At 45.6% G+C, this 24,655-nt stretch overlaps 1 protein-coding gene across 2 annotated transcripts; it reads right to left on the bottom strand.

The window, feature by feature from the left end:
- Positions 1–2,300: 2,300 nt before the first annotated feature.
- Positions 2,301–23,604, bottom strand: LOC310835092 (TLC domain-containing protein 4-like). Of its 2 annotated transcripts, none has more exons than XM_083719831.1 (7): positions 23,352–23,604; positions 14,664–14,834; positions 13,863–13,952; positions 11,154–11,212; positions 8,524–8,618; positions 5,181–5,254; positions 2,301–3,947 (listed from the first exon to the last, which is right to left on the bottom strand). In XM_083719831.1, the coding sequence occupies exons 2-7, from the start codon at positions 14,816–14,818 to the stop codon at positions 3,656–3,658; spliced, it is 765 nt and encodes a 254-aa protein (XP_083575957.1). In that variant the 5' UTR covers positions 14,819–14,834; positions 23,352–23,604; the 3' UTR covers positions 2,301–3,655. The 2 variants fall into 2 exon arrangements, with proteins under 2 accessions (XP_083575957.1, XP_083575958.1); XM_083719832.1 differs by lacking the exon at positions 23,352–23,604 and adding an exon at positions 16,502–16,573.
- Between the last annotated feature and the right edge of the window lie 1,051 nt (positions 23,605–24,655).

The raw sequence follows: 24,655 nt of genomic DNA, 5'->3' as shown, positions 1-24,655 counted from the left end.
GTAAACACCACCCCGCATAATCAAACATGGGACACAGCATACATGCACCACCTGAATGGCAATGCCCATCAACTTTGGGGCAGCAGTCCCCTCAAATATTTTATTGGGGGACCAAAGGGAACTCGACCCCAAGGAGTTGGCTCCTATGATATAAATGCAGTTGCTGCTATTACTTACGCAGAACTTTTAGTTGAACGACTCCATCGCTCAAAAGCTTTGCCAGCTATTCAGACTTAAAGCGCCGTTAGCGAAAGCTACCACTTTTCTTCCTTTGTATAGTATCCACTCTAGGAATCAACTTGGCCAGATAATGTGTCTTGTCTAGCTGTTCATTTTGGTTTAAGAGCTATTCCTTTTGTTCCTAGTTGCTTCTGTCCATATCCCCTGCTGCCACCCAGTTCCTAATCCATTTGTAGACACCTCTCTCAATGGAGAGGGACACGGGTGGCGCTGTGGGTGAAACCACAGAGCCTAGGACTTGCTGATCAGAAGGTCAACGGTTCGAATCCCCGTGACGGGGTGAGCTCCCGTTGCTTGGTCCCTGCTCCTGCCAACCTAGCAGTTCAAAAGCACATCAAAGTGCAAGGAAGGGAAACGGCGTTTCCGTGCGCTGCTCTGGTTCGCCAGAAGTGGCTCAGTCATGCTGGCCACATGACCCGGAAGCTGTACGCCGGCTCCCTCGGCCAATAAAGCGAGATGAGCGCCGCAACCCCAGAGTCGGCCACGACTGGACCTAATGGTCAGGTGACCCTTTACCTTTACCTCTCAATGGAAGAAGTTGCATACATTTTTAAAGTCTGCAGTCTTCCAGCTGGGCAGGAGGCCAGGCTGGGCCTGTTGTTCTTGGGTCCTGGACACATTTGTTTTGGGGTCATCTCAGCTTCCCAGTTATTTTGATGTGAATGGTGTCTATCCATGGCTCACTGCATCAGGTGTAGTACTTGAGAAACGCAGAGGGGAAGACGTGGAAGGAGGCACAGTGGGAAGAAGGCTTCAGGGTTGAGATACCCATATGTGGTGCAGACTTCTCTGCCAATAACATGCCTAGGGTTGCCATATTTCAAAAAGTGAAAATCCAAACACAAAAGTTGTTGAGTTTTGGAGTGCCATACTTCCTGATTTCCCCAGTGTTTTCCACCCGGGCACTGTTTCCAATAGCCAAATCCTGGCTATGTCTGGGAAATTTCAGATGTATTGCAGCCCTAACATCCACCAAATGCAACACATAAACACGCATACACAGAGAGACAAGAATGAGTAGAGGAAACCAAAATTTAATAAATTAATCTTATTTATTATATTAATGTTCACTGATTCCAGTTAATAAATGGAGGTTAGAAAATTAAAAAATGCTGCATAGTTGAGGATTAAACCATCTGAACAACAGAGAAAATCAACAACAGAATTTCCACTGCTTGTATTTGTGGCATAAATTTGTTCGTAGTGAAATGATGTATGCCAGCAGCTGTACCCTTACCACAAACTGGAGGGTACTTTTCCAGGGTGATGCTGAGTGCTTGGAGAAGCATCTTAAGGCACAGATTTGGGAACAATGCTTTCACAAGCTTCTTAAAAATTAGCTTGCTCTCCTAGCAGCCAGGTAGAGGAATGGTAGAGGTTGACCCAGAGCATATAAATTCTTACTGAAGTCTACCCAAAGACGTTAAGCACCTGGTGTTGGTATATTTGGTCCAGCGCAACCTTAGAAGCAGAGTTCCCAAGAAAAGGCTCCTGTGCAAACCCACGGAAATTAATGGGGGCTCCATTTCAGCTGGTTTAGCACAGGTAAACTTCCTGGGTTCCCCCCTCAGCCTTAGAGATGGAATAACTCTGTTGTGATTAGTGCTGTGGGTGGGGGGGACAGGGGAAGATTCAGCGTAAGAGAAGAAGTAAGGAAGTAATAGCATCAGTGCAATGAACCTTGCAAACAGAATGCTAAACCCCAGACAACTTGTTGTAATCACTGTATCATCAGAATGTGTGTGCAGAGGGGCGGGAGAGAAGCAACTGTTCTTCTACTGTTGGTCCTTAAGGCGAATCAAAGATACAAACCACACAGAAATCTACCTGGGCCATTTTCACAGTTGCATCTTAATTTCACTATGAGTAACCACAGAGGAATGGGACCAGTGGCGTAGCGTGGGTTGTCAGCACCCGGGGCAAGGCAAGTAATTTGCGCCCCCTAACCTGTAGATTTTAGCATTGATTTTAGCACAGCAAGTGCGAGCGCCCCCCCCAGATGTTGCGCCCGGTGCAGCCGGCCCCCCCTGCACCCCCCACGCTATGCCACTGAATGGGACACATCTATTTCCCACGTTCAGCAGCAATGTGACGCTCACAACACCAGATCTCCACAGCTGGGGCCTTGCTGTCACAGTTTGTCATGCACACAATGTGTGTGTGTGTTTTTTTTGGGGGGGGGGGCATGAGCCTGATCCAGCAGGCTCTTCTTATGTTCACATGTGACACATGACATTATCAGTGACTTTTAGGAAGCGATAATCCACGCTGCTGCACTCAATATTACAACTGACGTACAACAGAATATTGCAGTATTGTGCTGGAATGATGCAATTTTCCTCTGAAGAAGGATGCTGTCTCAAGGAGAGATACCTGGGTTCAGAATGGCAGCCAACACCTGTTGGAGTAGTTCTCGTGAAAGGTAACTGGGTCGGCCCCGCCCGCCCCCAACAACCTCACAGTTTGCTTTGAACTAGTTCTGCTCAGGCCTCTTTGTGTCAACCTCTTTACTTTCAAGCTCTCAGAACAAAAGCGAGCACAGCCAAGAGTAGTGTCATGGTTATGCCCAAGTGAAGAGAGTTATGAATCCTTGTTTTGCTGAGGACGGCGTTCTGAGGACCCTGGTATGAAGGAATGTCAAGTTCCACCCCAACCTGTTAGAGTGGAAACACCTTTTTCCAAACACTGTCTTCCAGTATTTACTACTGCCGTCCAAGCATGGACAATCCTCTATTTTCAGTGCCTCGCTTGACACAGTTTCCTCCTCTATGCATTCAGCCTATTTCATTCTCCCAACATACTTCTATAAAAGAACAAAGAGCCATTGGCCAAAGTGGCAGAACGGTTTCCATTCGTCCCTTCTCTCTTCCTCTAAAGTATCCCTCCAACAGAAAACCAGGCCCCTCTACCCTGGAGGCAATGGTGCATATTTTTCCTTCCAACTGATAGACATGTAGCTGAAACAAGGCAATGAGCTGTTTAGACACACTGTCACAGTCTAAGCCCAAAGCCACAAAGACCAGACAACTGTTGATCCAGCTATATCTCTCTTTGCTCAACACCCACCCATGTGAGCCAAAGGATATTCCTGTGCTTGCTTCACACACAGAGAGAGTTTAAACTATACATTTCAAACCATGTTAGATGCCCAGAGAGTCCATCCCCAAAACTGAGATGGATGTTGTTCTCCAGTTGCTCATTCTGTTCAGGGTGGCCAAGATGATGGAAGAAAAAACACACAAATGCTCCAGTTGTGTGGATCCAGGGTTGTCTGCCTGGGCCAAGGGGATGGTCAGAAGCAGTTCCTATGGCTACTGGCTTCTAAGGGTATTAGAAGGGGGAGTATCCAGCATGGTCCAGAAGTACTTAGGAGTCTCTGTGTTCCTGACCAAATACTGCCCCGTTCTCAACATCCTCATGCTGCCTTGCGAGACACAGACCGGCAGACGGCTCGGTAGAAGCCCCGGGTGATGCGATACATCCAGACCATATTGAGTACTTCCAAGGCTAGGCTGGGCCCGATCCAAGCCAGCTGTACACCCAGGCCCAGGCGCTCATACTCAGGAGTCCCATACCAGGAGTAGACTTGCATGTAATAGCTGGGGATGACGGCAATCCGAACCACAAAGAAGACCACCATCATGGCCAGGCCATTGGCCAAGACGACCCAGGAAGAGCGTGGCCAGCCAACTGCATCCAGGAACCATCTGAGGTAAGGCAAAAGTATTGTGTCAAATGTGTGTGTGTGTGTGTGTGTGTGTGTATATATATATATATATATGCAGGTTTTGGTGTCCTCGGGTGTCTTCCCGTGTAAAAGTTGGGGTGTCTAGGCGACGTTTCGACGAGGTCTCACTCGTCATCTTCAGGCTGGTGCTTTCGAGTGAGACCTCGTCGAACGATGACGAGTGAGACCTCGTCGAAACGTCGCCTAGACACCCCAACTTTTACACGGGAAGACACCCGAGGACACCAAAACCTGCATTCCTGTACCCGTGAAAATCTACGAAAGCAAATATATATATATATATATCTAACTACATGGGGGGCTGCCCTGAAGATGCCACCCCTTCCTTCCACCTCTTTGAAGAAAGCAAAACCACAAGTCATCCACAGGCTTATTCCAGACCTCTAGTGAGGCATGGGGAACCAAGAATTCAGCAGCATTAAATCAGCCATGGTTCTCCCAGATAGAACGATGTAGCAGTTTCTTGAGAAGAAAGCTTTGAATGGGGTCAGTGCTATGAATTCAAGGGGGGTGCCCTCTGCATCCCCCGTTAAGCTTCACTTGTTGGTGGAACACAGGGCCACCTATGGTAATTCCTTTAGGATTAAGGGATCAGGAGTGAGCTGAGCTTCCTTAGTGGTAGCTACCCAAAGGACTTAAGATGTTGACTGTGGAATTATTATTATTATTATTATTATTATTATTATTATTATTATTATTTATCCCCCAGCCACTCTGGGCAGCTCCCAACAGAATATTAAAAACACAATAAAACATCAAGCATTAAAAACTTCTCTAAATAGGGCTGCCTTCAGATGTTTTCTAAAAGTCAGGTAGTTGTTTATTTCCTTCACATCTGATGGGAGGGTGTTCCACAGGGCGGGCACCACTACCGAGAAGGCCCTCGGCCTGTAACCTCACTTCTCGCATGGAGGAAACCGCCAGAAGGCCCTCAGAGCTGGACCTCAGCATCCGGGCTGAACAATGGTGGTGGAGACGCTCCTTCAGGTATACTGGGCTGAGGCCATTTAGGAAGTGGGGGGCTTTACTGTGGCTCCTTGTGAGGGGCCTGGAGAACAGCTGCTTTCCACAAGCCTGTTTCTTTTGCTATGAAAAGGATATGCAGACCCATATTATTGAATGGATATCACAGGTATGTGAAGAAGCTCCTGAAACCATAAAAACCCATGACTTACTCCATCAGAAAACTCACCGCAGATTCACGAAGGGTGTGGAGAGTTCCGAGAGGAGACGGAAATTGGCAAAGTAGGGCAGCACTCCACGGCTCTGTGGGGACAGAAAGAGAAACCTTGAGATGCTGGTCTCACTGTTCCCCAAGAAAGTGCCAAAGGCCTCACTTTTTCCAGTGCCAGAAGATTCAGGCAGCTCTCAGGTACCTCCCTTTCTCTCAACAGCCAGGAAGCCAAGCATAGAAAGTGTTAGAGAGCAGCAGAGCAGAATACCAGTACAGCCAGACTCCTTGGTGCCACCCATTCCTTAAAGGTAAAGGTAAAGGTACCCCTGCCCGTACGGGCCAGTCTTGACAGACTCTGGGGTTGTGTGCCCATCTCACTCAAGAGGCCAGGGGCCAGCGCTGTCCGAAGACACTTCCGGGTCACGTAGCCAGCGTGACATCGCTGCTCTGGCGAGCCAGAGCTGCACACGGAAACGCCGTTTACCTTCCCGCTGGTAAGCGGTCCCTATTTATCTACTTGCACCCAGAGGTGCTTTCGAACTGCTAGGTTGGCAGGCTCTGGGACCGAGCAGCGGGAGCGCACCCCGCCGCAGGGATTCGAACCGCCGACCTTTCGATCGGCAAGTCCTAGGCGCTGAGGCTTTAACCCACAGCGCCACCTGCGTCCCCTAGCCACCTGCGTCGCTGCCTTGGTCGCTGGTATTTTCCATCGTGAATGATGCAAAACAATTTTTAATGTCTGTCCATCCAACAGGACCTTGCCTAACCTGTGTATATCTATACCAATAGAAGCTGGTCTGCAATACCCGCTTCTTTGTTTTGTGTTCCAAATATGTGAACTGAACCAGTTCAGCAACATGACTAGCATGCAATACGTAAGCAACTTGACTGGGCTGGGTTGCAAACCCATCCAAGCAAGTCCCTTAAAGGTAAAGGCAAAGGGACCCCTGACCATTAGGTCCAGTCGTGGCCAACTCTGGGGTTGCGGTGCTCATCTCGCTTTATTGGCCGAGGGAGCCAGCGTACAGTTTCCAGGTCATGTGGCCAGCATGACTAAGCCGCTTCTGGCGAACCAGAGCAGCGCACAGAAATGCCATTTACCTTCCCGCCAGAGTGGTATCTATTTATCGACTTGCACTTTGACATGCTTTCAATCTGCTAGGTTGGCAGGAGCAGGGACCAAGCAACGGGAGTTCACACCGTCGCGGGGATTCGAACCGCCGACCTTCTGATCGGCAAGTCCTAGGTTCTGTGGTTTAACCCACAGCGCCACCCACGTCCCTAGCAAGTCCCTTACAAATGCCTAATTGCATGTCAGAAGACAGGCACAATCTCATGGGTCATTTACCTGTTCAATTCCCCTTGAAATGAATTGAGAATTTTAGGGACATCTGTTGCAGCAGAAGTATTGCTCTAGCTGACTCCATTTGCTATGAAGAAGCAGGCTGGGCTGTTACAAGGAGAATGACCACAGGGGATTCAAGAGTTAATGCTTTCAGGAAAGAGAAAGAGCCAGAAAGGGCAAGGTAATCAGCAGTGGAGGCAGGAGTCCTCAGATGTGGGCTGAAGTTATATTAATCTGGGGTAAATGGTGTTGCGGCTTGACCACCCTCTAAACCCATTTACTAGTAACACAAACTCTGCTACTGATTGTGAAAAATCTCCATTTCATTTAGCAGGACTAGCTACCAAGTACGACAAGATTGCAGCATAACCTCATCCAGGAGATGGTGGACTCTTCTTCCCACTGAATTCACAGGAGTTGCTTCCATGTAAGTGTGCAAAGGATTGCTGTTATGTTAACCTCAAGGCTCAATGTGATGCCCACATTTCCTTATCATTTTCTAGCCAGGTAAACATTCCCTTGAATCCAACATGTGATTGGTTTTTTTAAACTGCTTTTAACTGTTTTAATTTTATGCTTTCTTTTCTAATTGTTTGCTCTACTGTATATTTTAAGTAAGAATGTTTCCATGTTATTGTGCATTTAATTATGGACTGACTTTATAGTTGCAAAGTGCTTAGAAGCCATTTTGGCATATAAGCAGCATGTAAATAAATGCCTATGTAGAAGGCAGCCTATGTTATAATGGCTATTCTGCAGATGAGGTAAGGAGTCTTGAGGAAACACTACTTCCTCCAAGGTTGCTAAATCAATCAATGGCTGAGCAGGAAAAACACAACTTAGAAGCACACATGGATTCCTCTTGAACAGGACTCTCCACCTCCTCATACGAGATATGACAGGCGCCCGGTGTCTGCACTTTCCGGAAACAGTTGAAGATATTTCTGTTCTGGCTTTATCAGCTGAATTAACAGGTCTTCCCCACGAGTGTTAAGACTTCTAGTCTTGTTTTAAATGTGCTTGTTGTTTTTGAGTTTTTCATTATTTCATGTGTAAATCACCTTAAGACTGTGCTTAGGAAGCTGATTAATAAATTAACTTTGGTGGTGGTGGTTATTTCTGACGAGGGGAAAATAATTCCACCATTTCACAAAGAGCTTAGTGATGGAATAAAAAGTTAAACCGAGATAAAAAAACTTTTACATTCCCCCTCCTCTTTAATGTGACATACCAATGCTACTTCTCATTATGTTTCCAAAATGTCTGTCCTTCTCCCTTCCTAGCATATCTTGTTCTTCTCAACCAAGGATGAATAACTTGTAGTCCTCCAGATGTTGATGGACTCCTGTTGCCCTTAGTCCCACCCAGCTTGTCTGAAGGTCAGGAATTATGGGAGTTGTAGTTCAGCGACGTCTGGAGGGCCACAGGTTTGTCGTTCCTGTTCTAGACTGTGAACCCAGAGGCAGGGACTATCTTTATACTTTATACTTCATTTCCATACAACACCTTTTTAGGCTGCAATCCTAAACACACAAATTAGCGGGTCAATCCCATTTAACTTCACGGGACTAATTTCTGAGTAATCATGCTTATGGTTGCTCCCCATGGCACACGCTCTCTGTCTCCCTCTCTTAAAAAAAAAACCTTTTAAAAGTTCCTGGAGCATGGAAATGAAAAGTAAATCAGGAGTTCTCAGACATATAGAAGTTATATTTCTCAGCCAACCGATCATTGGAAGCGGGGGGGGGGGGGGATTTCAGTCTGTGCTATGCTAATTCTCTTTATTTTCCCTGGTCCAGATTTCAGACCATGTCCTTTTTTGCCCTGATGACAGCCGGTTTCTGTGGGTTGGGAAGGAACGATGCAGCACTGAAAGCTGTAGAAGAGCGGAGTGAAGCAAAGGGATTGATGAAGAATGGTTTTTTTTTTCTTTTAGAAAAAGGAACAAGAATGAAGAATAAGAGGAAACCTCTCCCCCTCCCTCCTCCCCAATAGCTAAAGGACTCTGGAACTAACCAACACGTATCCATAAGCGTATAGCGCTGCCAAGTGGTGGCAAACGAAAAGCGAATCTCCCAATGTCCTCCAGTACCGCACTAGCAGCAACAGATCTAGAATTCAGAACACAACACAACATACGCACAAGGAAGGTTTACTGGGAGATGAGCAGGCGGGATACAAGGTTCAAGCATGTAACAGAGCAAGGCCGACATATTTCCACCCCTGACCCCGTGATTCTTCTTTTAACAGCCAATCTGCAGGCAGAGATTTAAAAGGGGAAGATTTTAATGGGGTAGGAAAAAAGGTTAAAAAGGTAACGGACCCCTGGACGGTTAAGTCCAGTCAAAGGTGACTATGGGGTTGTGGCGTTCATCTCACTTTTCAGGCTGAGGGAGTCAGTGTTTGTCCACAGACACCTTTCCGGGTCATGTGGCCAGCATGACTAAACCACTTCTGGCACAATGGGACACCGTGACAGAAGCCAGAGCGTACAGAAATGCCATTTACCTTCCCATCACACTGGTACCTATTTATCTGCTTGCACTGGTGTGCTTTCGAACTGCTAGGTTGGCAGGAGCTGGGACAGAGCAACGGGAGCTCACCCCATCGCAGGGATTCGAACTGACCAGCTAGTAGCTTTATGTCCATCTGCCAGCAGTGGTACAGGAGAGTGTTGGCATTCTGGGCCCCAATGTCAGCTACTCAGTAGCATCCAGCAATACAACCATTTTTTTTTAAAAAAAAACCATTACACTATCTTTATATTGAGACATTTACCTCTCTCCCTCCCCCCTCACATATTACCTACCGCTGAGGAAACCTAGAAACCTTATATAGTCCCCATCACATCATAATAATCCTTTGAAATACAGAGGGTGTTTCAGCCTTCTTCCAGAACTAAGCGTGAATCCCAGTATTTGGGATGAGCTTTCTTCACCCAGAACTTTGCATCCTCCCCACTGTATTCTCCTCTGCTCTATGGGCCTGCTTCACCCTGGACCACAGTTTTCTAGCAGTTTTCCCTTTTCTTTAATGACCTTGACAAAAACCGGAATGTGAATTTCTGCAAATTAAGCCTCTCAGAACTCCATAAACAACATATTGGGTTTTTTTTTTCCATTTTTGTTTTCATTGGCTAACAAACCCATTCCCACTGCATCCACCAAATGTCTCCATTATTATTATTATTATTATTATTATTATTATTATTATTATACCAGATTTGGATAATTTTGGTTATTTATAAAATTATAAATTATTTTATTATTTATACCCCACCCATCTGGCTGGGTTTCCCCAGCCACTCTGGACGGCTTCTAGCAGATTATAAAAACATAATAAAACGTCAGACATCAAAAACCTCCCCATTAAAGTGTTTGAAAATGTTATTGGGTTAAATACATATTTTATCTCAATATACACATTTCTAAATACCGTATTTTTTGCACCATAACACTCACTTTTTTCCTCCTAGAAAGTATGGGGAAATGTCTGTGTGTGTTATGGAGAGAATGCCTACGGGTGGCATGCCTATGGATTTTCCTCCTCTAAAAACTACATGCGTGTTATGGTCGGGTGCGTGTTATAGAGCGAAAAATACGGTATATGTTATCCTAAAAGACACATTTTTAATATGCTGTGGCATGTTTCTAGGTAAGGACTGAATTGCAAAACTCAGAGAAGTGCAAATCAGAAAGATTGTTGCATTCTGATCTGGTCTGAGAAGTGTGGATTGGGTCTGCAATGGAATTCAGAGGACCTCTGTGCTATATGATCATTTTTATGTGTTATTGGATTGACATAACTTGTGATTTCCAGAGTTTTGTCTGAAGGCACATGAGGCCATCATTCACTTCCTGGAGGAGAGATCACTTGGGAACTGCATGTTTGCCACCTTGGGAAGAAGGATATGGATGCAAGTAAGTAAGTAAATAAAAACTTTACTAATGGGTAACTGAGAAGAGTGAGAGTGAATTGATGGAGGCTGCAAGAGACTCCCTGGCAGAAGAAACAGGGCTTCAAATTCACTTCTCACAGAACTAAATTGCTGGATGAAATTCACCAACTGGCAGCAAAAAAGATGCTGTACATCACAAGTGATTGCGTACTTAAAAAAAAATATATTTAGACACCTTTTATTCCACTTTTGCACCTAAAAGCTGCTCAAAATGACTTACAGTGAAGCTATAGATAACCACAATAAATAAAAACAATAGATAAACAGCAAAACAACAAAATAAGAAACATAAAACAAGCAAACAGGGCAGCAGATAACACACACCAGTATGTTTTTTTTCCTACACAGCCTCAGCTGCAAAGCTTTTCTTCTTTCTGTGCAGTCCAAACTTCCCCTTCACTATGAGATGGGAAGTGGGGAAGCACAAGCTCCTATGTTTTGTTTGAGGGTGATTCTTTGGGGCCCAATCCACTGGGAATGCCTCAGTACAGAAGCACCTTTCCTGTTCACTTTAATGGGTCTTGGGTCAGGGTGAGATATCCCCAGTGGCATCTGATGGCAGCAGGCCAAGGAATAGAAAGGCAATCTGTGGCTGTGGTGAGGGGAATGGCAAGCTTCTCCAGAAAACTTCTGCTACCAGCCTTGGCCTTTCTAGCCTGCCCAATGAAATGGGGCCCATGATACTTACCATACAGCAAGTATCCACACGTGACAGCTATGTTCAGCTTGACAAGCCACGGGTCTCCCCTGCAAAGGATGGAAGAGTGGGAGAATGGTAAGATCTGCTTCTGGGAGATGAATCTACCGTACTTCAATAGGTGCCAGTTTCCTTCTTTCTCCCATGCAAGAAGCACCACATGGTGTTAGATGGAAAAGACCTCCCTAACTCATTAAGAGAGGCTGGGCAAAAATGGACTGTCCGCTACAATGCACTATGGGTGTATCCAGATCAGCAGTCTTTTATACCGTCTGCGTGCAGAAAAAAGACACAAGGCCCTTGCTTTGCTCCATTACCATGAAACATCTTCAGGACTTTCTTTCTTTTTTGCCATGCTTTTGTATTTTACATGTTTGGTTTAGACTAAGTGATGACAAACAACTAGCTGGGATGGGTAACCTATGACCCTCGATACCAAGGGTTGCCAACTTGTGCCTAAAAAGGCTTCACTGGTGCCCCAGACTCTGAGCTTTCATTTTTTAAGAATCAAGTAAGTCTCTAATCCTACCCCCCCCATGAAGAAAGTTATGAGGCAAAATGTGCAGGTACCACCTCAGAAATTTCATTCAAATAAGAATGAATGTTGTGTAGCTACCTTCAATATTTTTCCTGGTACTGAGAAATGCTCCCTGTTCCATAAACAGCAACAGCATATCTCTCTCTCTCTCTCTCTCTCTCTCTCTCTCTCTCTGTGTGTGTGTATGTGTGTGTAACCAATACTGTGCGAACTCCACAATCAAGACCAGCAGGACATAGGTGACTTCCCATGGAAAGTGTAAGATTGTTAGGAGTGACTTTATCTTCAACACTGAGGTCCTCCTCTGAGGGCCTTCTGCTGGTTCCTTCACTTTGAGAAGCGAAGTTACAGGGAACCAGGAAGAGGATCTTCTCGGTGGTGGAATGCCCTCCCATCAGATGTCAAGGAAATAAACAACTATCTGACTTCTAGAAAACATCTGAAGGCAGCCCTGTTTAGGGATGTTTTTAAGGCTTTATGTTTTTAGATATGCTGTAAGCCGCCCAGCATGGCTGGGGAAACCCAGCCAGATGGGCAGGGTACTAATAATAATAATAATAATAATAATAATAATAATAATAATAATGTGTTATGCTATGCTCCCCATGGCAGCTATTTTGTATTACGGCAAACCCTCTCCCCACAGCAGCTATTTTCTGTCTGGGACACCCAGAGCTCTCTCAAATCTGAAATGTACGCACTGTTCCAAAAAGGTTGGTGACTAGTGCTCTATATAGTGTCAAGCTACAGCATTTCCCCTCATCCCTCACCATCTGCCATGCTGGTCAGGACTGATGGGACTTGCAGTCCATCAACTTCTGGAAGGTCATAGGATCCCCATCTCTAGATGAAAAGGAGGCTGTGTCTCTAGCAGTCCCCCCCCCCCAGCCAATTCCTTGTTGTTGAAACTGTATAAAACACACCCATGGGTCTTTAAGATTTTCCCTCACAGATTACAACTGACCGTAAGGATTGATGTGAACTAGACAATAGGAACTAGCTGCTTCTGTGGGAGAAAGAACAAAAAAAGAGAGAAGTGGAGGAAATTTAAAGACTATTTGAATAAATATTGTAATATAAAAAATTAGAAATTACTTGAAAGAAACAAATAGGCCTAGGATTAAACTAAGTTATAATTAAATGAATGGGATTTAGGATGTTAAGAAAAGAGAATAAGATGGACTATAATTGGAAATTGTTTTAGTTTAATAATGATATTGGAAAACTGTTACTTTTAATTACAAGGAAACTCAGAAGGGAAGGAATTAAGGAAGTCAACCAAGATGTTTAAAAGGTTGGATTTGTGAAGAATTAAGTTTGTTGTTATTGTTTATCTGTTTATTGTTCCTTTTTTTCTTTTTCTGTTTTTGTGTATCATTTTGCTTTGTGGTTTGTGTTATCATTGTGGAAAATCTAATAAAAAATTTATTTAAAAAAAGAGAGAGAAGGTGTAAGAAGGTGGGAGCAAAACATGGTCTTTCCCCAATCACTGACAACCCTGATGCCGGTGACTGTGGTCGCACAACCCTCAGGCTGAGGGCTGGTCTGAATACAGCCTTATATTACCACAAAGATGTACACAGCTAATATCCCACATGTAGCTGGTGAATCTAAGCCGGATTGAACATAAGTTGACAGTGGGCTGCGTGCTCCAAGACGGTGAAGTCGACTAGTCAGGGTCACAGATGTGTTGGTAAGAAAGGAACAGAAATAGCAGGGTGCAGACCAAAATGCCTGCTGAACTTTAAGGACTCACTCAGCCAGCTCAGCTCCGGAGCAATGTAAGGCTAACTGAAAGAAAGGCATGGATATGCGCATTGCAAGCAGAGTGGGAGGGAGGAAGGGAGCAGGGGGATATGGCTTGGGCAACAACATAAACACCTCTTTAGGCCCACTGCCAGCCCTGGCCCTGAAGCTGTGCCCGCCCCCTCCCGCAATCCTAAATCTCAAGAAACACAAGGGGCTATTCTTCCCCGACACAAAACAACCCTTCATGCCTTCCTAGCACAATGTGTCCCATCAAGCTCACATGCACCAGTTCTTCCTCCCCTCTCTCTCTCTCTCTGGGGAGGGCAGACTTGACGAATCTGCACATGCAAGCCTGGACAGCAAAGTGATGAGAGGAAGCGTGCGAGCAAGCCAGGAGGACCTTTCCTTCTTACCAGATAGGGTTGGCATTTACAGCATCGTCAAACCAAAGGATGCAGAGGCAGAAGAGGCCGACTATCACAGCATGGAGGGTGGACACACATCTAGGGAGGAGGATAAGACAGGGTTACCCCATGACTGCAGTGCCTGTGTCATGCAGATATTCTCCCCCCTCCCTGCGCATGTGCACTCATGTACACATTCTCATCTCTTTCCCGCAAAGCAAGCGATGCTCCAAGGCTTCTCACATGCTAAGCGGGGAGCGGTTCTTTCACTGAACTAGCTCAGAGTGTGAGAGAGAGCTGCAAGACTCTCCACGTCCCCCCTACCTGACCACTTAAAGGTACTATACAGTGGTACCTCTCGTTACAAACGTAACATATTTTTCGCTCTGTAAGACACACTTTTTCCCTCCTAAAAAGTAAGGGGAAATGTGTGTGCATCTTATGGAGTGAATGCAGGCTGCACAGCTATCCCAGAAGCCAGAACACCGAGAGGGGTCTCTGCACAGCGATCCCTCTTGCTGTTCTGGCTTCGGGGATTCAGAATTCCCCCCCCCTTGTTTTCCTCCTCCAAAAACTAGGTGTGTCTTATGGTCTGGTATGTCTTATAGAGCGAAAAATACAGTAATTCGTTCTGGTGGTCCGTTCTTAACCTGAGGTACCACTTTAGCTAATGGGGCCTCCCGCTGCTGGTGCGCCGCCGGCACGCCATTTCTGTTCTCATCCTGAGGTAAAGTTCTTAACCTGGGGTGCTACTTCCGGGTTAGCAGAGTCTGTAACCTGAGGTGTTTGTAACCCGAGCTACCACTGTACCTGGAATTCCATTCGTTCTGCTTGACTGATGGAAGGGTGGAGTATCTGGAACTCAGCGACAAAGATAACTGTGGGCTGACAGCGGAGAAGAAGAATTGGAAGGCCACAAAGCTGCCAGCCACAATACAGTAGCCCAGGCGGGTGGAGTCCTCCATTGGGTCTCAGCAACACCTGCAAGAAGACGAACGTGTATGGGTGTGTGTGGAGAGCGGGGGGGGGGGGGGGAGAGAGACAGAACAGAGTTGGGGATGGGGAGCCCTCTACAAATTCACCAGAATCATGTGTTTGGAGGAAATAATATCTTCACTTGGCCCTGCACTTGATTTTTCTGAAGTGACACTAGCTTTGACCATGATCTTGACATTGAATAAAAGTTTATTAAATAGTCATAGAATCATAGAATTGTAAAGAAAAGGTAAAGGACCCCTGGACAGTTAAATCCAGCCATAGGCGACTATGGGGTTGTGGCGCTCATCTCGCTTCAGGGCAAGGGAGCCGGCGTTTGTCCACAGACAGCTTTCCGGGTCATGTGGCCAGCAGGACTAAACTGCTTCTGGCGCAACAGGACACCGTGACAGAAGCCAGAGCGCACGGAAACACCGTTTACCTTCCTGCCACAGAATTAGAAGGGACCCTAAGGATCATCTAGTCCAACCCCCTGCAATGCAGGAATATGTAGCTGTCCCATAAGGGGATCAAACCTGCAACCTTGGCATTATCAGCACCACACCATCTGAGCTATCCAGGATTAACTGACCCATCCAGGAGTCAGTCAAGGCCCAGTAAATTGTCAAGTGGTTTGCCAAAAAAGAAAGAAAGGGAAAAAAAGGTTTGAGAACTGCTACACTAGGGGTAGCAGACGAAGTATTTTTAGTCTCAAAGCCATATAGCAAAGGGCACTGAACTGCTGCCTAGGTTGAGAGCATTATAGGGTCGATTACACACAGCCCAGTCTCTCCAGTTTACTCTGCCACAGGCAATATTGCAAATGACTCATAATCTCAAGCTCTGAAGGACTGCAGCTTCTGTCCCACTCATTGATTGATGCAGCCACAGATATGGAGCCGGTCCTAGACAGTCCCATGGATCTGCAATTTTTGTGAATTGCAAGGCAGGAACATTTGGTTATATGCTTTGCTATGGCACATATATTCCCATTTTAAGAACAGGGTGGGAGTGCCCACTACTGGGCTGACAATTCACTGCATGGACCAAGTGGGGATGGTGGGGAAGAAGTTCAGTCTCTGATATATGGGACAAAGTTAGGCTTGACCAGCGCGTCATAACACCATAAGGATTAAGCGGCTGCACATGGTGTAAAATGCACTATATAGGAAGCACAAGTAGCACAACTATGTGGCAGCTTAGGAGGGGATCAGCCGTGTTATCTAAAGGAATTGCAAGTATGCCAAAGGGATAAGTGTCACTAGATTTCCCTCAGGGGTTTATGTACCCAGAACAATCTAAGCAGCAAGTGACAGGCGAAACTTTCAAAGGTGGGAACATACACTGATGACCCCCACACAGAGAATATAGGTAAGATAGCTGGTGACATACAATTGGATGACAGGTTCTAAACACTGGCAGAAAGAAGTAAAAGGGGAATCAGGCAAGACAAGAGGGATCTGTAAGACTAATGAGATTAAGAAGACCAGGCAAGAAAAGAGCCTCTAAAATGTAAAGGAGGAAGATCTGGTGCAAAATGGGTGGAGAGAAGGAAAACAGGTTATTTCTTAATATCCAAAACGCGGAGTTTGGGTGGGAAGACCTAAAAATGGCGAAGAACAGTAATTTTGGTTAGCAAGAATCAGCTGCGTTAAAATGCATAGAAAACAAACCTGCAGTGTCGAGAGCAGCTGGCAAGGGTCAGGAGACTTCCTGAGCTGCACACGAACAGGAACAGATGAAGTGAAATACTGTATACTGTAGAAGTGAGCTTGGGCTTAGGATCAGTGGGATGAAGGGAGCTAAGAGAGGGAGGAGCGAAGGAGTGAAGGGCAGAGGAGGCTGCAAAACTGAAGGAAGGGGGAAAGGAAAGGAAGGAGAGGATAAGAGGCAAAAGGTTCCAGAACTATCTTGGTGACTGAATAAGAGAGATGAGAAGGCTGATGGAGAGGTGGAAGGAATTTGCCTCCAGACTGCTACTGTTTAGCAGGAAAGAGTCAGACGTATACTGGAAATTTAGATTTGCATAATTGAAGTGGATTAAAGCACTGTCACAACAAATCCACTTGTAAAAAAGAACAGCAAACACACAGGCTTTGTGCAGTTAGGAAATTGATGGCAAAATGGACTAAAAAGTGTGTGCTCATGACTGACGGATGGGAAGACCTTTGTGCAAACAGACTTGGGTGAATGTTTGATAGAGCTGATATCATACAACACCAGTGTAAGTAAATCGGGTTATATGCTCAATAAAAAGATTGTCTGGAGCAACCTTTCTTTCCACAAGATCAAGAGGGTCACAATGCGTTAAAGACTATTTGCAGAAACATTGTAAAATTAATGAATGTTAAAATGATGTTTGGATTGAAATGAAACGGCTTTAGCAACAAGGTTAAAAAGAATATGTAAAAATGGATTGATAATTAGATGAAAATATGAAGCTATAACATGTTAAGATATAGAATTAAGATAAAAACAAAGAGGGAAAGGATTTGCTGAATTAATCATGTGAACTGGAATACAAAAAAGGGAGGTGTGAGGAGGTCAGGGCAACTAGTAAACGAAATATAAGACATGAAAAGATTGATCTGTTTTTAATTGTTCTCTATTTTTCATGTATTCTGTATTTTTTCATTTGTATTTTTGTACCTTTTTATTTTTTATTTTTTTATTTTTTCCCCTGTAACTTTTTACTGTCTATAAAACTTTAATAAATATCTTATGGGGAAAAAACACACAATGTGGAGAGAATTTGACCAAAGCTAGCTGCTGAAGGAAGTTGTGTGGAAAGAGAATCTGGGGGTACCAGGCTGGGTGGTCAAATTGCATGTAGAAACTCCCAAGAAGGAAGAGAGACAGGAGTATTAGGTGATTCTCTCAGAACTAGACAGAAATAAGGAGACAGGACTAAAGGGGTCAGCAGACAATAGCTACAAGAGGATGGGAGTAAATAATGAATTTTCATGGAAGGAAAATAATATGAGAAAATATATGTGTGTGTGTGTGGGAAGGAGACTGGGGCAATTGGGAGTCTGACTACCAAGTAGGGGGGTAGGAGAGCTGAAAATAATGCAAATATGTTTCTCATCTGCCAACCAATGTGCCCCTTTGGTAGTACTGTACATGAAACCAAAGGGGTGCATTGGTTGGCAGGCATTAATTTTTTTTTCAGTTCTCCTACCCCACTATAGAGCTCTGTGAGTTGGAAGAAAAAGTTGTTGATGAAAGTTTAGCCAGCTAAAGGCAGAGGAGCGGCCTGATGGCTATTAAGTGCCCTCCAGTAGCTGAAAGCAATAACTTGTTTTTCCATCTCTGGCCAGGCTGTTAAATCAAGCTTGGTAGCAGAGAGACAAATCTTATCAGATAAAAGCAACGTTTTAGAGAACATGCTGCCCCACACCAGCTTGTCTGTCTCAGATCAGAACCCACATTCGTTCCAAAGGAATCTAGAGCACATGATCAGTCCTTGCACAGCACAAGCCAGGTATCTGCAATCGCACCGCTATTTCGTATCAACCGTGAATGTGGCATGGAATACTCCACACAGCAGAATTAAATTGGTAGTGTGGTAGTCATGTTGTCCTTCCAAAAAGCAGGTCCATCAAATAAGGGCAGGAGTGTTCCTCTCAATGGATTGCCCAGGTCTCCCTCTCTCCTACATTGGGCAGTTCTCTATAGCTTGGTGTCAGACTCTTAGCCTGCCTAGTCCAGTCCACTACTTTTCTGTCCAAGGTACTGGGGTCTTCCCCAAGTCTGCTATTGGAGCTCCTATAAGTGGAGATGTACAAGGCACTATGGAACGTTATCATGCAGAGAGGCACTCCAAATCATACGGAAGCTACAGCCTATAGGAAGAACGTTTTGTGTGAATGAATTATGAGTGTTGGAGTGAGCAGTTCTGAGCTAGTCAGAACTAATGGTCTAAGGCAGCTCCCTATGTTCATATGGCAAGTGTATTTGAGAACAACAAAATACTTGCCAGGTGTTCAAAAACACATGTTCATGTTGGAAACCAAAGGAACATGAAACTGCCTTGAAACCAACATGTGTGTTGCAGAATGAGGAAATGGGCACCTGCTCTTGATTCACAGACTTCCAATGGCTGCAGGATTTCTAAACACTCCCCCCACATATGCAGAGGTCACACAACTGCACCTGGTCTCTGCACAGTTCTCAAGGGCATCTCGCACAGAGATCTGGATGCAGAGCAGAAATGTGTTTGGCTGGCTTTATTTCTATGTTTGCTGGTCTGGACTGAATTGTTTGATCAAGGTGCATCCTGTTCAAAGCCCAGATTCCAGGAAGGAGTTGTTAAGGCCTGCCACAGGACAGGGCAGCTGGAGATTAGGCCTGCAACCTTGTGCACATTTAAACAGTGACTACTCCGAAGTCCCATTGATTTCACTGGCGTTTACTCCCATACTAGAGGATTGTACCCTTACTTGTTAGTAACTCTCACTTAATTCAGTGGCTTCTGAATAAACAGACCCAGGATTAGCTCATACAGTTAGGTAAAGGTAAAGGGACCCCTGACCATTAGGTCCAGTCGTGACGGACTCTGGGGTTGCGGTGCTCATCTCGCTTTATTGACTGAGGGAGCCGGTGTACAGCTTCCAGGTCATGTGACCAGCATGACTAAGCCACTTCTGGCGAACCAGAGCAGCGCACGGAAATGCCATTTACCTTCCCACCGGAGCGGTACCTATTTATCTACTTGCGCATTGACGTGCTTTCGAACTGCTAGGTTGGCAGGAGCTGGGACTGAACAACGGGAGCTCACCCCGTCGCGGGGATTTGAACCGCTGACCTTCTGATTGTCAAGTCCTAGGCTCTGTGGTTTAACCCACACAGCACCCGTGTCCCGCTCGTACAGTTACTTTACGACAAATTTGTGAGCGTGATCACAATAAAAAACAACCTTGAACTGGTTCTAAAACAGTACAACAAGGTGTGCTGTTAACTACCCAACACATGTCTGTTCAATCTTTCTCTGACTGTCCCCTCCTTGAAAAAAATTCAAGCAAGACCAACAGCTTCTCTAGGATATCTGTTCTGAACTGAACCCAAACCAACCTCCTTGTGATTCATGGCCATTGCTGCTGTTCACATAGGGAATGGCTGTTCCCTCTCTTCTTTCTGAAATCCTTTAAAATATTTCTGAACTAAACAGCCTAATCTTGCCCTCCTAATCTTCTTTCCTCCAGGCTAAACATTTCAGAGTGCCTTTGGTCCTTCTTTCACAGCAGGGCAGGCAGCAAGGGTTGGAACTGCTGGACTCCCTCAGAGGCTCATGCCTAGGCCAAGGCTTCACTGCCATTCCCAAGGTATTCCATCCTGCTGCTGTTGCTCCTTCTTGCTGCCCGTTCCCCTGCCCTCATTGAGTGAATAGGCAGTGATGGATGTGCAAAAGGTCCTTGCTTTAATCCCTGGCATCTGAAAGTACAGCTGAAGTGATGGTATGGCTTCATATAAGGCAGTTTCTTAACTACAGTGGTACCTCGCAAGACGAAATTAATTCGTTCCGCGAGTTTTTTCACCTTGCGATTTTTTCGTCTTGCGAAGCACGGACTTTGGAAAAGCTTCAAAAATCACCAAAGTCTTCAAAAACCTCAAAAAAGGCTACCACACCACGTGCTATGAGTTGCTCCTCGAAGTGAATGCACGGTTTTAAGAAAAAGGAAACAAACTTGCAAGACAAAGGAAACAAACTTGCAAGACGTTTTCGTCTTGCGAAGCAAGCCCATAGGGAAATCCGTCTTGCGAAGCAACACAAAAAACGAAAAACTCTTTCGTTTTGCGAGTTTTTCGTCTTACGAGGCATTCGTCTTGCGTGGTACCACTGTACTAATTTGTCAGCATCCTGCTTTGACTTGTGTTGCTAGTGCTGAATTTTGCAAGAGATTTGTTCTGCTTCTCAAATGAGTGCAATGAGGCTCCTGTTCATACAAGCTGACCACCACTACTTACGCATCTCCCAAAAGGTTTTACAGTTTTCTCTCTTTAACTGACACCTTCTGCATGCAAAACACGTCTTCTACCATTAAGCCATGTCCCTTTCCAGTAGGAGGTATATATGAATTTGAGTGGAGGAAATTGGTGTAGTGCTATAGCAATCATTCCATCAACAGAAGCTTTTTCATCTCGCCATACAAAATTCTCCTCACTATTAGCCCTGTGTGCTGTTTTTTTGGGGGGGGGGTCTCCCGGCACACACACCCCCCAGACAATTTAGAGGAGCACAGGGGAAGAAGAGGAGAGAAAGCCCCACTGTGCCAGCAGAAGTTCTTGCATGAGCTTAACAATGTTTCTTAAATTTGGCTCTCCAGCTGTTGTTGAACTACAACTCCCATCATGCCTAGCCAGCAGGACCAGTGGTCAGGGATGACGGGAGTTGTAGTCCAACAACCATTTAAGCAAGTGTGACACTAGTCAAGCCCAAGGGATATGACAGGGACATTCTTATGTATATTACACCACATATGCAGGTCCCTATACCCTGGGGTGGTTTAGCTGTGATCTACTGAGATGTGGAGCCATGCATTTCCAAGAGACAGGTGGGACTGCAAGCATGGCTCTATGCCGTATCCAAACCCACATGCCTTCCAGCTGCTGCTCAGGTGTGCCATAAACCCCTGCATGAAGATTTTTACAGGTGAGGGCCGGCTCTGCATACCACCTTCCCATGAAATAAAATCTAGTTTTAACTGAAGTACTGGTCTAACTACTTAATTGTGTAAACTGCTGCTGGTTTTTTGTTTTAAACCGTTTCATCAGAATTGCTCAGCTCGGCCATGTACTGTTCCTAGGTTGCCGTTTGGTTTTTTTTAATGGTTTGCTTTCAGTTATATTTTATGGTTTTGAATGTTTATGTAAGCCACTGTGGGAGAGCTTTGCCATCAAAGGCGGCAGTATATAGATATTGCAACAGAAATAAATAAATAAAAGCAAAGAGCACCTATTTTGGCTATGGCACTTCAACTGAGGAATTTCCTCCTTCAGTACCATGGCACATGATAAGCCTGTGGCTCTCTAGTCAAAGAATCTCAGGAAGCAGGGTTGGGGAAAACGCATGTGCAAGGTTTCAGAGAGCTGCTGCCAATCAAGGCAGAATTCCTAGCATTATAGACAACGGCCTGACTCAGCAGAAGGTGATTTTTTTTATGTTCTTAGACACATCACAGTACCTGTCACCTAATAACCTTTGGAATTTCTTCCAGTCTTGCAGGTCTCAGATGGAAGTTTTAACCTGTGCAATGAGCCTTCATATATACACTTCAACAAGTCGGCTTAAACTTACTCAATCGTTGACATACAGTCCAATTCTGTGCATGCCAGCCCAGAAGTAAATCCCACTGAATTAAAAGGCTCTTACTCCCAGGAAAGTGTGACTAGGACATGTTCAAAGCAGGCATGTTCAAAGTCTGTTCTGGGGGTCTAATCCGGTCCTAAAAACTTCAATCATAAAAAAACCTCAACAACCTCAATCCTAAAAAAAAGTCAACAACTTTGGTTGGCCCTTTGGATCTGGCCCTCTTTGAAAAAAGTTTGGACACCACTGGTTAAAGCTAAATATGTAGGCTTAAAACCACCTACACATGGTGCTGGCTGTGACAAAGCAAGTGATCTCAGACTTATTTACATTGCCAAAGAATTCCAGATACATAGTGGAAAGCATGTTCAACCGTACAACTGCAGCAGTTAAGTTATTTTGTCTAGAAAATATACTCCCTGTGCCTCTATAGGACTTTACTTGCTGGATTGCTCTGTTAATGATGCTCTGAATCACACATGCAGGCAAAACATACTCTGGGCTTCTCCACCCTTTTTGAGGCTGCGGTTCCCTTTGCCACGGGCGCGTCTCCCTCTTGCCACGTATTTGCCATAGTAATTCACCCCAAGTTCCCAGTTTACCAGAAAGGTCGAGGAGCCAGATCTCCGGCTTCTCTTCATTCAAACGGGATGGGGAGGTAGGAGATATTATCGTAGAACCAAAGAAATATGCCCCCGGGCCGGTGAAGGATCGTTAACTGGACTCCCTAAGAAGAGTGTGCTGGATCAGGCCAATGGCCCACCTAACCCACTGTTCTCACCGTGGCCAACCAAATGCCCATTATGGGAAACTAGCGAACAGGATCCGAACCCGAGAGACCCTTCCCGCGGTTTCCAGCAACTGGTATTCAGACGCACAGCTGCCCGTGCGCCTCCAGCTGTGGAGGAGGCGGAGCGCACAGCCCCCCAACCAGCCACCGTAGCCACCGGTAGCCCTCGACAGCCACGGAAACGCACAGCATGTCGCAGCAACGCTTTGCCTTCCTTGCGCAATAACGAGAAAACAAAATGTCCTTCGCTTTGGGGGAAAGGGGAGCTCCGCTTCAGCCTGGATTCCCCACTAAACGCTGCCCGTTCCAAGAGGGACCTTGGAGACGCTTCGTCCCCAAAGCAGGACGGTTGGCGACGGACAGAGCCTCTCCAAAAGCCGGTTCTGCTCGCGCCCCGCCGGGGCGAACAGCTCGCGGGACCCACCTGACACCCAGCCGAGCCCCTCCAGCTCCCGCTTGCCCGACGTCCGAGCTTCAGTCCGGCCGCTTGGAGGTCCCCGCTTGCCCGGGGTCTCGCGCCTCAGCCTCGGGCGCCACGCGCAAAGGCGCACGCACCTCCCTCCGGCCGCGCCTGCTGCTTGGCGCAGGGACACCGAGACGCCCGCGACGCGGCGGGGGCCCCAGGCAGGCGACACTCCCCCCCTCCCGGGCTCCTCCTCCTCCTCCAGCCGGACCACAGGAGGCCAGCGCCGCCCGCTCCCCCGGCCTCTTCCAACCGGCGGCCTCCGCGCCGCCCTCGCTCCCGCCCAGATCCGCCCCGCGGACGCCGCGAAGGGGCGTGGGAAGCGGGCAGACCAAAGCGAGCGGGGGCGCGAGGTCGTTGCACCCGGCCGGGCGCGCGGTGCCACGAACCCGGAGGGAAAGCAGCTCTCCGAGGCCAGCCTAGTCAATCAGCTGAGGCTGGCGGTGTTTTATTTTACTTTACCAGCAAATAAGCCTCCCCACGCAGCTTGTTAGTAGTAAATCCACAGCATGAGTACCAATTATTATTATTATTATTATTATTATTATTATTATTATTATTATTATTATTATTATTAAATTCTATTTATACTTTTCAGATTTATACATTTCACTAATTTTACAGTCGTTTGAACATTTCAGAACTTCTGAAACAATTAACAGAAGTGGAATACAAAAAGGGAGGTGAGAGGAGGTCGATGAAACAAGGGAATGAAAGATAGAGTATTGAAATGGTATGATGTATGTTTTTAAACTGTTGTTGTTTTGTTTTGTTTAGTGTTAAGGTTGTGTTTTGTATTGTTTATATATTGTATTGTATTGTCTTTTTTTCTCTCTTTTGTTTTTTCTTCTCGTCTTTTTTCTTCTTCTTTTTCTTGTAAGCTTTAAAAGTAATAAATATTATTTTTTTTAAAATGAACATTTCAGAACTTGACTTCTTTCCTCCTCTCTCTGCGGTTCCTTAAATTTATTTTTGATATCTTCTACATATCCAAGTTAACTTAATTTGCTCACTTATTCATCTACTTTCAAACTGCCGATAATCCTGCCCATGTTGTTATCTGCTTACAATTTATCTGTAAATATTTAATAAACCATTTCCATTCTTTTATATAAAAAAGTTTGTTATCTTGATTTCTTATTCTTCTAGTAAGTTTCGCCATTTCTGCATATTCTGTAAGTTTTTGTATCCATTCTTCCTTTGCTGGGACTTCTGCTTCTTTCCATTTTGGGGCAAGTAACATTCTTGCCACTGTACATGAATAA

This window comes from Podarcis gaigeae (assembly GCF_964106915.1).
Source record: "Podarcis gaigeae genome assembly, chromosome: 17".
Taxonomy (NCBI): domain Eukaryota; kingdom Metazoa; phylum Chordata; class Lepidosauria; order Squamata; family Lacertidae; genus Podarcis; species Podarcis gaigeae.
The sequence above is the reverse complement of the archived record's forward strand: the minus strand, read 5'-3'. Positions and strand labels throughout refer to the sequence as shown.

Excerpts from the sequence above, each read along its gene's own strand:
- LOC310835092 (XM_083719831.1), bottom strand. The coding sequence starts at position 14,818 with ATGGAGGACTCCACCCGCCTGGGCTACTGTATTGTGGCTGGCAGCTTT. Across the intron at positions 8,619-11,153 it reads GTGTGGATACTTGCTGTATG|ATCTGTTGCTGCTAGTGCGG; the intron begins GTAAGTATCATG and ends TCTGAATTCTAG. Across the intron at positions 5,255-8,523 it reads ACGCTTATGGATACGTGTTG|AGCCGTGGAGTGCTGCCCTA; the intron begins GTTAGTTCCAGA and ends CTGTCCCCACAG.